The sequence below is a fragment of the Rhea pennata genome, chromosome Z (assembly GCF_028389875.1).
Source record: "Rhea pennata isolate bPtePen1 chromosome Z, bPtePen1.pri, whole genome shotgun sequence".
NCBI classification, from domain to species: Eukaryota; Metazoa; Chordata; class Aves; order Rheiformes; family Rheidae; genus Rhea; species Rhea pennata.
The window spans coordinates 56,479,113-56,494,964 of NC_084702.1; the positions used below are offsets into that span (position 1 = coordinate 56,479,113).

Below are 15,852 nucleotides of genomic sequence, written 5' to 3' on the forward strand. Positions count from 1 at the left end.
ATAAATCAGTGCTTGCTAGTTGCCTCAGATCACTGTAGAAAACAGTTTATCTGTTTTTGAAATTGAAACAATGAGATGATCCTGGAAGACTGTTTTCTGCAGTAATTTTTAGTTGATAGTCTGATGACAAACATTAGGCTTCAGACACTATTGTGATTTTTTTTGTTTTGATAATGGATTTTTTTCTTCAGTAGTTACGAAGTGACTATGACACAGTTAATGGTGTCTCATGTGGAGTATCTTCATGATTCGTGCTGCTTTACGTGGACACCTAGCTCTCAACTACTGTGTTATAGGAGGACTGCTCAGTTTCATCAGTGTAAAACAACATTAGCAGCAGTTCCTCAATCCATAGAAATGCATTTTGATTAGAGACATGACTGTAATCTTTATGCCTGGTTTCTAATCTGTACTATGAATTTACTTTTTCCATTTATTTATAGATTATTAAAGGCTGTCATACTGCTGCCTATGTTTTTCTCATCTTCCGTAGGCCTGATTGGTATGTGTATGCTTCACAAAATTTTAGAGATGTCATTAAGTAGGTAGGTGAATACATCAAAGCCATTTTGACTGGTTTTCCAACAGTTAGAAATGGGAGTGATTGAGGAGAGCATTACTTGCAATAGCATGGAAAAAAATGAAAAAAAGTTAATTGTAGGTGCTGTGCCATGGAATTGCTCACCCAAATGCATTGGGTTCTCTCTTGTTCCTCTGCCATCCCTTTCTTTTGACATAAGACAAGGTTTCAACTTTGAGAACTCCCTCCTGCTATTGCCTTTTGCGGTGTTTACATAACACTAAATGCCTTTAACAACAGTTCAGCCTTGCACAAGCTGGCTGTTTCAGTCTTTTCACTTTAACATCTTTTTTACTCACCCATGTCTTTTAATTCTTACTTGGCTGCTGTCCTGCACCTATTCTTTAAGAGTCCCAGCTGCCTGTCTGGTAGCTGTGCTTCTCGGAGACTTTCTGTGCGCTCCCTGCCTTCGTACGTGCTCTTGATTGCTTTCATAGCTTTTCTTTGAAGACACAGCATTTCGTTTTGTCAGGTGTAGACCTTAAAACATAAAAATACCTGAATTCAATTCAGTGGACTTGAAATGAACTGGTCAGGGAGTCAGGACAGCACCTTGGGTCTTACCTGTGCTCGAGTTTGGTTTCTTGCTCTGCTCGTTGATCTTGTGCGTGGCCTCGGATACAATCTTCAGGCTGGCGTAGTTTCTGCTGGCCCAGCTGCATCAGTCATCATTTAAGCATGCAGATTTGCAGGTAGAGCTGTGATTTCTCTTGCTGGTCTCAAATTACAGACCTGGTTTTAACACCTGTACAACACAGATGTTTACCTGCTGAAGCCACCTCGGCAGCACGTCTCCAGTCTGCTTTTCTATCCTAGGAAAGAGTTTGCTATGCAAATGAGTGCGTAATCTGGTTTCTACTCTGCAAAGAAAGGTAATGGCACATCCCTCTGGACGCAAAGGACCTATACGCACGTGGAAGGCTCGTGCAGCGCTAACGGGCAAGCGCACAAATGTTGGATCGCAGTGTAAAGCCAAGGGTCACTTTGGTGTTTCTTCAGCCCTTTTCCAAGGGCAGGCAGGGCTGAAAGCCACATGTTTGGCAATGTGCTGGGGAGGTGAGCAAAAGGCACCGGTGTCCTGGCTGGCAGGTTTGGTTTAGCTTGCACAGTAGTCTTCACCAGTGTCACTGTTGCGTAGGGCATGTTGTAGCCTCTAAAACCCCATTTTCTGTGGATTCTGATACTGATTGCTTTCTGCCCTGGTGGGGCACAGGCTTTGGGCAAAGGCTAGCTGTGGCTTAGGATTATCAGGGCTATGGAGTGAATGATTATATACAGGCTGTTATTAGTTGCTCTACTGTAACCTTTTAGTGGCTTATTAAAAGGGCACTTCTTTGCTACAAATCAAAACACAGTTACACCACCACTCAAGATGGCTGCTTGAGTGATTATTGAATTGTTTTGGACCAGAAACCTTTAAACTGGTCAATCTGAACTACTAAATGCTGGGATGGGGGGTGGAGGGGGAATGCCATGAAGTGTATTACTATATTGCAGTCACAGACATCACGGTGGGCAGAGAAAACCAAGCTACGGTAGCAAATAGCAAGGCAGCGTGATGCGCAAGTCTAAACTGCGCTCCTGGCGTCGCTGAGCGCAGGTGTTCTGTTTGGTTCACCAGAGCTTGTGTGTTCAGGAAAATGTCTTTTTTACCAAAAAAAAAAAAAAAAAAAAAAAAAAAAAAAAAGCCACAGCAATAAAAAACATCTATCATATCAGCGTCTATATAAACTGACAAAAAATTAAGTATAGCTATGGTCATATGCTCAATCGCACTTCCCTCCATTTAAGATAAAAACATCACTTTGATTTGTAGGGTTGGGGGAGACCCTTTGTGTTTTTATGTGGGACTTGCTATGGAGAGGTACTACCTACATTTCATTTAAATGATTCGGATTTGTCATCTGTCTTAAATAAGGCTTTCCAGGGGCCACTGAGCAACCAGTGCAGGAAGGACTTGTGCGTCTGCTGCTGCAGCCTCTGCTGCCTGTTGCAGAGCCTCCTTTTGACACTGATCTGAACTCTGAATCCATGTGATACACGTGAATCTGAGCTACGCAAACTTAATTACACACAGTTTGCATGGTCCTTAGGAGATGACTGACCGGTCTCATCACTCTCTCTGTTTTCCTCCAAAAGGAAATTCAATTTTTAGTGTCAAATAGGGTATTTCAACCTATATTTTCCCTCAGATATTTTGTTTTCTCGAGGTTTTTGAACACCAGCTTAATATAGCTATCTTTTATTTCCATGTTCTTTGGTCAGGTAATTTGTTGAGTACGGTCCTTTCTCTCAAGTGTGAGGTGACATTTCTTATGGAGAAATAGTCGCTGTGGCTGTCCAGCCTCCTCCAGCAGAGCGAGCTGCCCTCCCAGGACCCCTTCCCCTCTCCTGCCAGGCTCGACCGAGCTCCCTTCGTTCCCGGAGCCCGGCCGAGAGCGGGGCAAGGAGACGAGCCCTCCTCGTGACGATCACCTCGGGCTTCGTCAGCCCCGGCCCCGTTCAGCGCGTTATCTCACAGCACAGTTGTGGAGTTTGTGGTTGATACGCAGCGCTAAATCTTAACGTCGCTGCAAACGGAAAAGGCAGCAAAACGGCCTGTTCTGATTGCAGATGCTGGGGGCTGCGAGGAAATGCAGGCGCGCGTGTTGCTGTGGCATACGGGATGTTGTCTCCTCGGTGGATGGTCTTTTTTTACGGGAGAACTGCTGAGTAAGCAGGGTGAGCAGCGGCTGCGGAGCCACGGGGCTGTGCCGGCGCTCCCCAGGCTCCCCGGCACCTTTCCGGAGCAGCAGGTTGCCCTGCGGACTCTAATCGCTGATTAACCCACATAAGGGACCAGTGGACTAAAACAGATTAAAATAGCTAATAGTATCTGTACTGCCATCTTGTGAACCAGACTTTTATAACACCTTCAAGATTATTTTGTAAATATGGCAGCGTTTCCATGGCAGCAGAAATCTGGTGTGGAAAAATGTTGCTGAAATGATTTATTGCTATTTGTGTGCTGTACAGAGGGGCGAGTCATTGCTTCTCGCTTCTACTCAGGTAAATTGAATGTGAAGTTCATCAGGAGTGCTTTGATCAGGGAGATGAATGTTGCAACTACCTTCACACAGGTGTGCACAACTCACATTACAATAAAACACAAAGATTCATAAATATCCATAGTATTTTAATACTTGTGTACGAAGGATCGATACATTAAGTGTTTCTTTGCTTTCAATTGCTAGTGTAGGTTTTACTGGAGGTCAAAGAATCCTCTCTAACATTTATAAGACTTGGTCATGAAAATAAGTCAAGATGCTGTTAAATCTTACACTAGCTGGAGACCCAGAGAGATGTGCAGCTTTGAACTAACGTCTGGAAGGGTAATAAATTAGAATGCTACTAGTTAATAATAAATATCTGTTACTAAATGACTTGGTATTCAATTTTCATTCCCAACTGAAGTTCTGAGATCTTGTGTAGCCGAGTAAGTCATGATGTCCTCCTTGCTGCTCTTTTCGTGCTGTTTGCGTGTAAGCGGTTGTGACTGGAATGACCTGCATCAAGTCATCTTTTCCCACACTGCTGAAGCAACCCATTATCACAAAATGTTGACTGCTTTCAGATAAAGCATTAACCATAAAGTATATGGTTAAGCTTTCAGATTCAGGGGAGGCTGTCACTGGAGTATGAAATTACAGCCTCAAATGTAGGAGATCCTGTTTCCAGGGTGTCTGGCTCCAGGAGTAAGTTGTCAGCACAAGAGCTATAGCTCTAAGCTGAGCCAAGGCTCCCAACTGTAACCAAGATTTGGGGCTGAATGCACCAGAGAGTGTGAAAAGAAGCCTGAAGAAAGCAGCTCTGAGCTGCCTGCTCCGTCACTGCTCTGCACGCCCTCGAAGTGGGGCCTGAGAGTCTGTGCAGGTATTTGCTAGAAGTCTTGCTGTGAAGGCAGCCAAATTGTCTGTTTTCACTGAACGGCTGGAAGTTTTGTGTGAATTTGTTCTGCAAACAACGTGAGGCTGTTTGTGAAACAAACTTTTCCTAAGATTTCTGGTTCAGTAGCTGTATTATGCTAAAGCTTGTATTCTAATGAGAACAAATTCCAAAGGTAAAATACGTTCTTTCTTCATTAACAAACCAACACCACCTTCATCCGTGGTCAGCTAAGCAATACTGCTAGCTCCATTCTGCTGCTATCATCTTCCTTTTTAAACCTTTCAGAGATGGTGAAAAATCTTTGGTTTTTAGCCCTAAAAAGAAAAAAGCAAGTGAAGAGTTGAAAGCTGAGATTTCTTAACAAATCTTTAGTTTCGGAAACTAGAGACATAGTCATCTGGAACATGAAAAGGCCAGTTCTCCTGTTTTAAACTATTGTATATTTTTATTTGAAATACCTTAAATAAAAACTCTGATTAAAACAACATCCTGTTACTTCACAGGCATTTGCAGTTAGATTCTAACATTTTGCTTTGAGACTCTGTTGATTGCTGTTGTTTTTGTTTTTTCTATTAAGATTTTTTTATCCTCTGTTTGAAATGTGATCTCTATAGATTACTCTCTAGGTCAGAAGTCTGTTTCACTGCTCCACAGGGTGTGTGCACGCTGGTATCATTAGAGAGACTGGAAAGGCTGTGGTTGAGAGCCGGGGAAGTAGTAACCGGGCAGTAAATTATCTTTACATTGTTTTTACTATGCCTTTTTCATAGCACCATCTCGTGCTTTGAGTTTTGACTCTGGAGTCTTGCCTTGCTTCTCCAGAGGTCTGCTTCCCAGGAGACAAAAACCTAATGTCTTTGGATCTGTCCTGCACAAATTCAAAAGGGCAGGGCAATGCACATATAAATCCTGCCACAATATCCAGTATGTGCCAAACGCAGCGGGCTTTGGATGGGTATGCAATGTATTGGCTCTCCTCTCTGAATGTTAGCTCAAATATTTCTAGTCCTGTAGCCAGCAATGTGTTTTGCTGACCACACAGACAGCTAATGACAGCTTCAGAGCTGGTTAAATTCATGGTGCAGTATTGGTGCTTCCAGTTCCCTTGACCCTTGTCTTGATTGAGATTCAATTTTCTCCTGCTTTTAAAGTGCAAGGCTGATCTCATTATACTGCTGCTGTTTTGTACGATCAAATCTGGAAACTGGAATCTCCTGGTGAGCAGTACGCTGTTTATTGCTCATAGGTCTGGCACAGAAGTGATCATTGTTATCTTGCCAGAAACTCGCTGCTGAACTTCTGTCTGCCTCATATTGCCAAGAATAAAAACAGAACTGAGCAGTGCAAATGGAAACTGTACTTCAGTGCTTTCTCCTGCCTGGTTCTCCAATGCTCGGTATTGGAAATTGAAGTTTTGGAGATTTATTTCCACTTACTAGGTCTCATCTTGTTCTTTTTTTTGTTTTAAGGCAAAATTCCCTCATTTGTGCTGACAAGTACTGCAGCATTCTGAAAATAAAAGCTAATTAGCTTTGCTTTCTGGTGCATTTATGATCCCAAGTGTCTCTTTTCAGGAAAGCATCTGCTTACACTTCTTCAAACTCAGCTGACAAGACTAAAATTCACGTGGGTAGCTTTACAGAATTGTTTTAATGGAAGCAAGCTTTTGCTGATGCTGCCTAGCACGTCAGGGCTGTTGCATGTTTCAGTCTGCCTCCTGAGGTTCCCTTTTCCCCCTCCTCCTGGGATCACATAGGCTTGAATCTGGGCTGTCCTGATCCCTGGACCAGGGCAAGTATCTAAGCTCTGGGGCTGACACTGTTTTTATTTCATTTCAGCCCTTTTTCTAGCCCATAGGGCTGAGAGTGTCATTTGTAAACTCCTTTCTTTCCTCTCTGTTCTGCTTTCTTGCTTTAAAATAGAAAACAGAAAAGGCAATATTTCATCTTCTGCCATGAGCTTTGAGAAAAGAGAAAGATGCTTTAAATACAGATTAGTTTGGGGTTGGCTGTTGTAGTCGAAGTAGTGACCAAGATAAACATCCTGTTCACCCTGCAGCTACTTTTTATGGCATACACCTGTCAGCACATTAAGATTGTTAAAACCACAATATTAGTTATAAGATTGAATTGCCAGAAAAAAGAAATGATAGATATGAGGATGTGTGTTTGATAGTTATGATAGTCTTATTGCAAAAGTTTCATACTGAAGAAAAACATACTGTCCAACATTGAGTTATAGGCCCTAAGTCTTGCATAGCCATGGCATTAACTAGGTTTTGTGGGGAACAGTTCATGCAACAGTCATCAAAATCTACTGCTGAGGCTGCAGTACTATGTGCTCGGGAAAAACAGTGGTGAGCCAAAGACAACGCTGCTTTTCCCTCCAAAGAAAAATAAAGTGCTCCAAAGATACCTATAAATCCTTACTGTCAGGTGGATATCCCCTGTTTCATTTAGAGAAACAGAAGTAGAAGGGATTTCTGGATTTTTCTTTTTTTTTTAGTCCAGTCTGCTGCTGTAGGCAGCATATCACATAATCACTTTCATCAACTTACTGAATTACCTCTTAAAAAGCAGAACCTTGCAACCTTACAAGTAATGTTTTTTTTTTTTTTTTTTGCTTAGAACCACAAATCCCTTTTCATTGAATCACTGCAAACAGGACAAAACTATTATAATTGCAAGAATTGGAGGAAAAAAATGCTGCAGATCTCTTGACAGATACTAGAGAAAGTAACGGAGTTGAGCGGCTGTATGTATAACTAAAACTTCTAGATTTATCTGTATATTTGCAGGATTTTGTGTGAATTTTAAGGCTTTTCTTCTGAAATACGTGTAAAACAGAGCAAATCCTTTCTTGCTGCACCTTCCTGACATTGATCAAAAATGTGCTACCTGTAATACATAGCTGTCTCCTTTTCCTGAAGCCTGATTCTCAAAAGCTTAAGTTATAGCTGGCTCATTGCAGGCTGGTCTCATCCTGTGTTTTTTTTTCTAGATGAAGTATTATCTGTAGATTTTAGCTGCAAATGTAAAAATTTGTATCGTCTTCCAGATCTGCTCCCCTTACCTTTCCCCACTTAACTTTCACTTCCCCTGAGTCACTAGCCTTCCTTTCCTGAAGGGGGCTGCTCCTTGTATGGTTAGATGTCCTTTTTTCTTTTTCTTTTTTTTTTTCTCTCTGGTGCAGTTTCCTGTTTGCTCCTGTGTTTTCCCTCTACCCACGCAATAGCTGAGGGCAGTCTCGCTCCCCAGAACAGGATGGATTTGGATTATTTTATGGGCTCGTCACTATGCAGCAAGCAAATCCCAAACAGTTGTTTTGTTGTTGAAAAACAGGAGGTCTGCAGAAGCAGGGGGAGAGAATTTTTTCAGGCTAGGTCAGCAGCTTCGAGGGAGCTCTGTGGGGGCCGGGGCAGCTTGGGTTAGCCTGGGCCCGCTTGTAAAACCCAAACGCATCGTTTCCTCCATCTCTCAGCAGTGGCAGGCTATAAATAGTGCCATAGGAGCGGGAATTCTGGAGGGTTATATAACCTGTAACTTAGACCCACTCTGCAGGCTGACTTTTTGTCCGTAGAGATGTCTCAACCTCTCTAGTCTTCTGCCTTGGTTCTCGCTAACCTTCCATCCTAGCGCTTAGCAAGGCTTTCCTAACTCACGTTGAGCCGTAAGGCCGCTAACTCTTAATACCTGGGCTTCTGCTTACATGTGCAGGTTTTTCTGCTGGTGACCTGCAGCTGTACTGGGAAGGGGGGCACAAGGAAGAGCCGCTTGTGGTGGAGCGGAGCGGAGCGGCAAAGAGCAAGGCTGGCCAGGTTTCGGGAGAAGATCCCCCAAGCTGGTTTTGGACCTGAGAGCTAAGACAGGGAGAAGTTGCTCTTAAGTAGCGAATTGCTGCCCTAGAGGGGAGAAAAGCTTTTTGTGTATGTGCGTGTGTAGCTTCGAAGAAAGTTCCTACGTAATCTTTTTTTGATTCCCTGGACCAAAGATGTTAAAAATGTCTTCACAAGGAAGCTGGTTGGGGAGGGTAAAGGATCTAGCGTGATGTGCTGAACGCTGCGGAGGAGGCATGTGGTTCATCTCACTGGAGATGACTCCTCGGACAGCAAGGTCCAACCGAGCTCTTGGTGAATACCTCTCATTCATTACTCAGCAAGCTCTTTCTGCTCTCTGTACAACTCTTCTAGAAGACAAACTTTAGGAAATAAATTCCATAAAAATAAGTAGTTGGCTCAGGCAAAGCCCAGATTTGCTACAAACTAGAGTAAACATTCTTTGGGTTTTTTCTTCTTTACATCATATTTTACAGAAGACAAATGATATGATGTTTTGTTCTAGTGTATATATTTATTCAGTCTATAAAATATCATTAATAAAGATGACTGTGTCCCAGGCATGCACCCATAAAGCATACATATGCAGTGCGGGACAAAGCAAAGAAACGTGTCACTGAAATCATTCATTTCACTGAAACAGCTTTTACACTGCAAACTACAGTTCTCCTAATGACACTCATTTCCATGCAGCTTTGTGTGATATTGTCCAAGATTTATGGCTAGTGGTTTCCTGAAGAGCTGTTTGGGTAGTCTGTGCTTCAGTGAAACAACTTTCATATGTCCTGTAACGAATCCAAGAGTGTAATGGAATAGGTCATTTGTCTCGAGTTCTAACACGAAACAAAACGATGCAGCGACCTTCTCCTCCGTCGTGAGGAAACACTGGCTCGCGTTCAACTTGGGTCCCAGCGTGCTGGCTTCCCAGCTCGCCCCTCTGGAGATGATTCTGGATCCGTGACGCGGTCTCATGCCGCGCACAGCGAGTCTGCCCTAACGACGCTACGTAAAGCAAACGAGTGTCTTCAGCTTCGTTCTTGTTCGTTTGTAATGATATCAATATCCTCTTAACAACAACAGAAATTGCCTAAGTGCGAAGAAAAAAAAAGTATTAATGCACTAAATAAATTTACAGCTCTTATGTGCTCTAGCAGCTAGAAATGAAAACAATATTGCAAGGCTTTTTTAGACCACCAATGCAAGGAACATCTGTTCCAGTGATTAGGGTGCTGATCTTTCAGGGCTACTTTCATAGCAGTTTCTTTTGACTGCTCAGTATAAAATACTGGGTAACATAGAACAACGTTTTATGTCTTTTACTGGCCTTATGAAAAGGTTATGTATTATTGTTTCCTATCTCATATCTTGATTAACACTGAATTGCAAAAATTGGAAGTAGCACATCACCTTCAAGAAGGATCTAGTCACCGTCTGACATGAAGCTATTGCCGCTGGTGAGCAGAGGGAACCTGCTTCAGCCAAGTCGTTCTTAGACGGCCCTGAAGCGCGTAACGTGCGTTGGGTTGTTCAAACAGAAAAAGCTTTGCTCCTCCCTCAGTTATGGCACTGCACACGTCACTGGTATAATCACTGGTGGAACTGGTGCGCTGCCACGTGCCGTGGGGGAAGGAGGAGAGCTGGGCTACCGCTGCGGACCGAGAGCCTCACTGCTACTGCGGCTGCTGGTTGGGGTGTGCCCCGGCGCTCTGGGGTTTAGGCAGAGGCGTTATCGTTTTTTGTTTTGTTTTTAGACATCCAAAGTGGTTCCTGGTTTTGTTCTCATTTCAGCTTAAATTACTCTGTTTTAAAAACCCAGTGCTGTTCAAAAGATCTGAGAGTTTTCAGGCAACAGTATGAAAATGCCTCCTAAGGTGTCCAATTTATTTCACATATGCTTCAGAGAGCTCTGTGTACTGGTTATCAAAGGGCCACTAAGTGCAGATATGATTCTATAGTCATTTTGGTCTGCCATGAGAGTTTTCTTAACTTGTACTCTCTTTTCTTACTAATTTTGATTATTTTGTGGTAGCTTTTTTTTTTTTTCATATGCATGGTGGGTGTGGGGAAAGATGTCAGTTCTAATACATAGCTAAAATTAAAAATAACAAAATCTTTGTCAAACAATGCATTTGTAGATGGATGGAGGTCTGCCTGGATGAAGAACTGCCCCCTACTACTGAGCTGGAAGAAGGGTTAAGAAACGGTGTTTACCTTGCCAAGCTAGCAAAATTCTTTGCCCCTAATGTGGTGTCAGACAAGAAAATCTATGATGTGGAGCAGGCACGTTATAAGGTAATAACCTTTTCAGTTTTCTCACCAGAGAGACAAAATATTTTAATCTTTCTCTTCTACCTCTTAAAGATACCCATGTGTTGTTGGTTAACCTTTTCTGTAAGCCTGTCGTTATGAGATGGAAGGCATGTAGCACTGTGAAGCCAGTATGATAAGCTAGAAATACTTTATACTTAGAAAAACTGTGTTAATTCCAGTTAATGTTTTTGAAGCTGAACAAACTGTACTTCTGGCTCTAGGGAGAACATGAAGGTTACTATTTACACAATTATTCCTCACTACCAACTGAAGCCAAAGGTACTTCAGTAATTAAACTTGGTAACTACTCTTAATTTTCCTCATCTTGAATTAGAGGACATTTACTTCATTAGATCTGTATGTTTCTGTTATCCAATTTATCACTGAGAAGGAAAAAAAACAGGCTGCCAGTAATCACATTTAGCTTGCTACATGTGCAAGCTGTTCATTAACTCCATGATCCTCAGTAATACATACATACATGTGCAAGTATGGTGCATTATTTCAATCTGCAGAGGAGAAAAACTTGAGAAATGTGTAACTGTATAACTGTTGCATAGTAATTATTGGCTGCTATTTGAGAGATTGGAAACAAGATTTGTCTAGTACCCATATGGTTAATGGAGCCTTTACTTAAGGTAAGAATCATGCTTACATGTAAATATTTCTCTTGAAAATCTCCAAATCTGGAGCTCAGGCTTCTTTCCCCCTTTCTCCTGGTTCTTAAAACAGAAGCACTTTCCTACTTTGCTCTTTGACTGCTGCCTTTATTGGCTGTTGGAGAGGGCAGATACTGACTCCTGTATTCAGCATTTGGTAAATAAGTGGGGGAGGGATGCTTTGTTACTTCACCCTTTTTGGGCTAGAGGTATGTATAGCTTGAGTGGGTAAAAATATCACCCCACCACCCCAAAAGTGCAACTTGAAATTCCTTTAAATATGGCTTTGGAAATTCTGAGATTCTTTCGTCTTTTAGCTTTGGTCAGTGAGGTCTGATGAGAACTTTTTCCACGGGACATTCCTAGATTCGCATGGTGGTTGTCCGCTCATTACTTTGTCCAGGCATTGATTGTGTTGTAGAAGATAAGGGACTGGCAGCCTTATGTCAGGAATCACAGGTAGAGAAAAGCAAGCCTTCTCGCACCATGAATGCAACAAAAAAAATTCCCCATAGGAGCTGAATTTTGTGTCATCCTGGACCCGAGTTGTGGCTAAGAGCTTGTTATCTATGCACTTTAATGGTAGCACTAAGGGGCATTACCAATTCCATGTTTTGGAGGAATAGTGGTCCCTGGTATCAAGGTGTCCTTTCCCAGGTGTCCCTGGTGTTTGACAGCAAATCTTTACTCCTGAACACTACTGAAGAGAGAACAAATTGTCCCCTAAGTCACGGTGCATCTTCAAGTATACAAACCTGGCTTAAGTGGTATAAGAAAATGTGGCTGTTGTTACGCTTTGTTACTAACAGGACTGTAGTGGTGATGGTTTGGTTTGGTCTTCAGGTCAAGGGAGGGAAAATTCCCTGAACTCTCCTTCAGAGTATTAAAATTGGGAAGCGACAGGAGGATCAATAAGTGAATTTACTTCGCATTATTCTTCACCTGTCTTTTCCTTCTGTGCTTCCAACAGAGATCGGGCCTTCATTTTCGACACACCGACAATACTGTGCAGTGGTTAAGAGCAATGGAGTCCATTGGTCTACCTAAGGTAAGCATTTAAATGATAAAAAACCAAAATGACTCAAGGTGCAGACTCGGTGAGATTTCCTTTAGTTCGCTTGAATATAAGCAGTTGCTTACAGTAACTCTGCTGGAAAGGCTAGTTCAGGAAATGAATCTAAACAGAAGGCAGTGCTGAAAGCGGTGGTAACGTCAGTTATGTGCTTTTGCTCTCTGCGCCTGAGCGGAGGCTGCTGTGGAAGATGAGTGCTGTGGGTGGAGGTGCTCAGGCTACTGCTGTCCTGGGAAATCAAATGGAAAAGCTGGCAATGTCTTAACTACCTCTTACTGCTAGCACAGCCTCTCAGCAGGGGCCTGAGCGGAGTGTGGTTTGAAATGGAAAACTCAATCATACTTCCTTTAAGTTACTACCTATTGTCATGTTCTTGCTGCCTTTTCCTCTTCACGTGTGTCCTAGTTTTCTCTTGCCTCTGCCCTGTTTCTAGACTGTCCTTGCACCCTCCAGTGTGTGTGCGTGGCTGTGCTGGTCCTGTTCCTGCAGCTGCTTTCCTGGGGCACCTTTCATGTTTATCTTCCTTCTTGTCGGTCTCCACTTGTCATGTTCCCCTTCTGCTGCTGTTTCTGGGCACCAGTGAGTCTTTTTCTGGATGAAAATTCTTTTAGAAACGGAGTGGAAACATCCACTCTGCTGCTCTGAGGTTTTGGCACCCTGTGCAGCCTGGGGCAAACACTTGTCTCCCCACGGCTGCCTGCCCCGGGGCCGGAAAGGGGGACCTGTAGCTACCTCCAGAAATGCTGTAGAGATGGGAGGACCGGGGGGGGGGCTGCCTCTTCTAGACGGGGTAGTGCTGGCTTCACTCGCCGGCCAGCTGCTGTCTGATCTGCACCCTGACATTCCTCCTCCGAAATGTTTTGCTCCTGCCGCTGAGGAGGGCAATGGCCAGAAGGAGCCTTGAGTCCGCCAAAGCGGTGGTGACCAAACGGTGACCAGGGCGCTGTGCTCCCGACTTGCTCTGTTGTCTTGTTCTGCTAAACGTGGGGCTGCCCGGCTCTGAGCGCCGGGCCTGCGCCACGGGAGCGCGCTGCCAGCTCTCGCAGCCAGCTGAGTCATTTATTTCGTTTTCATGGAGAAAGTGTTTAGTGACTGGAACCTCAGACTGGGAACAAGGCCAGGAACAAATTAGTGGTAGAACCAGAACTGGAACTTATGATGTGACTTTTTGGCTAAATTGTTTCACATTCCTCCATCTCAATATCTTTCCCTGTAAATGGTGGCACTGTTGAGGATGCTGATGATTAGAAGTTAGCATTTTTAAACAATACTGGATGGTGGTGGTTCACAAGGAAGCTTTGCAAAGTTTTGGGTGTCTATAGGAGGACAAATTCTACTTGCTCAGCTCTTGCTACAGGACTTATTTAAAAAAAAACTTGCTAAAATACTCTCTGCCTATCTTCCATATTTTTCCTTCTATTAAGTAACTTTTGCACTTCATTAAAATGTTCTTTATGAAAATTATTTAACTGATAAATTAAAATGTTGGGCTGCAGAAGAGACTTAATTCATAACTGTATAGAAATGTTAAGCTTCTATAATTCAAAGACAGGATTCTAAAGAGAACCTATTTTAGCTACTTTTCTGCCCAGTAATCTCTATTCTCCTTTAACTGCCTGTTCTTTGTTTTTTAGATCTTTTATCCAGAGACTACAGATGTCTACGATAGGAAAAACATACCTAGAATGATATATTGCATTCATGCTCTAAGGTAACTGGTGATGGGATTGATTGTTAAAGTAAGCAGCAAATTTAGGACTGTAAGTTTAGAATGTCTTTAGGATAACCAGTATGTCAGAATCTGTCACAATTTAAAAGTTAGTTAATTTAAACTTGGAGGTGTAAGTTGAACTTTGTCAGGACTATTGGGCAAATTATTTCTGAAAAAGACATGAAAGACCACAGAATTTAAGGCAGACAGCCTTCTCTCAGCGTGCATACATACTAAATTTCCTCCTCACTAAACATGCATGCGTCACTTAAGTCCGTAGTAAGATAACAACTAATGAACAAAACCTTTTCAAAACATTATTACAACCACAGTGCAGAAATGCCCATCAGGGAGTGAAACTGATGCTGAAGTCCTATCCCCAAAGAGGAGCAAATAATTAATGTATTCTGAGGTCATTCATCTGAAATAACATTTTCCAAGGTTTAAAAGTTCTGAGCAACTTTCTCTTTGATGTAATGCAAAGTCAGGAAGGTGTTGGTTACATCACTGAAGTACAACTAAAGATCTTTTTCTTCTTGCCTTAAGCATTTCCCTGTGATGTTTAACTCTAAAAGTAGAGAATATCTGCCTCATCCTGTCCCTAGTGTGACTGGTAGTGGTGTTGGCAGACAGCTCCTCCCTTCTGTGGCTCTCCTACCTCATTTCCTGCACATGGGGATCTTTTTCTTTTGTAACTTTCTCACAGACTAGGCTTGCAGAGATGTAGCTAACTTAAGTCCCAAACTCTCTTCTTTGTGCTCCTCATGGCATTCATAGGCACTTCAACTACCCCAGGGGTGTAGGTCAGACACTACTCAATATAGGCTGTAATCGAAACATTTTACAGTCTCATCTTTGAAATGATGCACACTCCTGCAACTCACTGGGGCTGCTCTGCACACAGTATGTGTGTGCCAGTGATCAAGGAAGACTACCAAAGGGCAACATAGTTCTTTCAAATGCTGAGTGTCTGGACTTGGCAATTCTTGTTTGTGTCATCCATGACAAGCGTTGCATCTTCAAATTATTATGCCTGCTGTAATATTGTATTGCCTGTATGCCCGGTGGCAGTATCACCAGCATCATCCGAGGGTAGCTATTGCCTAAAACTGTGTAGTGCAGTCGCTTCTGTCAGCAAAGTGTCTTATGCAAGCTTGAAGCGATTTCCTGAAGTGGACGCATGGGGCTCCTAATGCTAAACAGCTCAGGCTGAAATGGTGGGCTGCGTTCCCCTCCGCTGACGTCACCGCCGGCGTTCACATGTTTTGCAGGGGCGGAACACAATGGGGTTTTCAAATATTTGTTTGCTCATGTATGGAGGACTTCATCTATTGTGGATTTGAATGTCACATGAAACATGAAAAAAAAAGCTATCCATTAGATACCTCTTAAAGATCTCTCTAACGATTGCAATGCCAATGTAACTTTTTGTTCTTGAACTGGATTTTACAACGGATTAGCCTTTGGGTAGGAGTTCTGTTTTTTCCAGCTTGGCCTGTCTCAGGATTTATGCTAGTATCAGAACTGGTCAGTGTGTTATCTTGGCTTTCGCTTCCAAGTTTATCTTGTTTGCATTGTTTTTCTCCTTGATTCATACCAGCACCAAGTTGTAATTCTGACTGTAGTTCTTAGTTACAATTTTAGAAATAGACTTTATATAAAATACATCAAGTGTATTAAGTCAAAAGAAGGTGGGAGCACCTGCAAGGCTTTTGCTTATGAGACTTTCCTATGACAGGACCTTGTGTGTGCATCACA

At 42.7% G+C, this 15,852-nt stretch overlaps 1 protein-coding gene across 2 annotated transcripts in view; it reads left to right on the forward strand.

Moving 5' to 3' along the window:
* Nucleotides 1–15,852, forward strand: part of IQGAP2 (IQ motif containing GTPase activating protein 2) — a 125,842-nt gene that overhangs the window by 51,824 nt on the left and 58,166 nt on the right. For both annotated transcript variants that reach the window (XM_062600680.1, XM_062600682.1), the window contains exons 3-5: nt 10,478–10,634; nt 12,282–12,359; nt 14,018–14,094. In XM_062600680.1, coding sequence (XP_062456664.1) covers nt 10,478–10,634; nt 12,282–12,359; nt 14,018–14,094 — 312 coding nt within the window. The remainder of the gene's footprint in view (nt 1–10,477; nt 10,635–12,281; nt 12,360–14,017; nt 14,095–15,852) is intronic.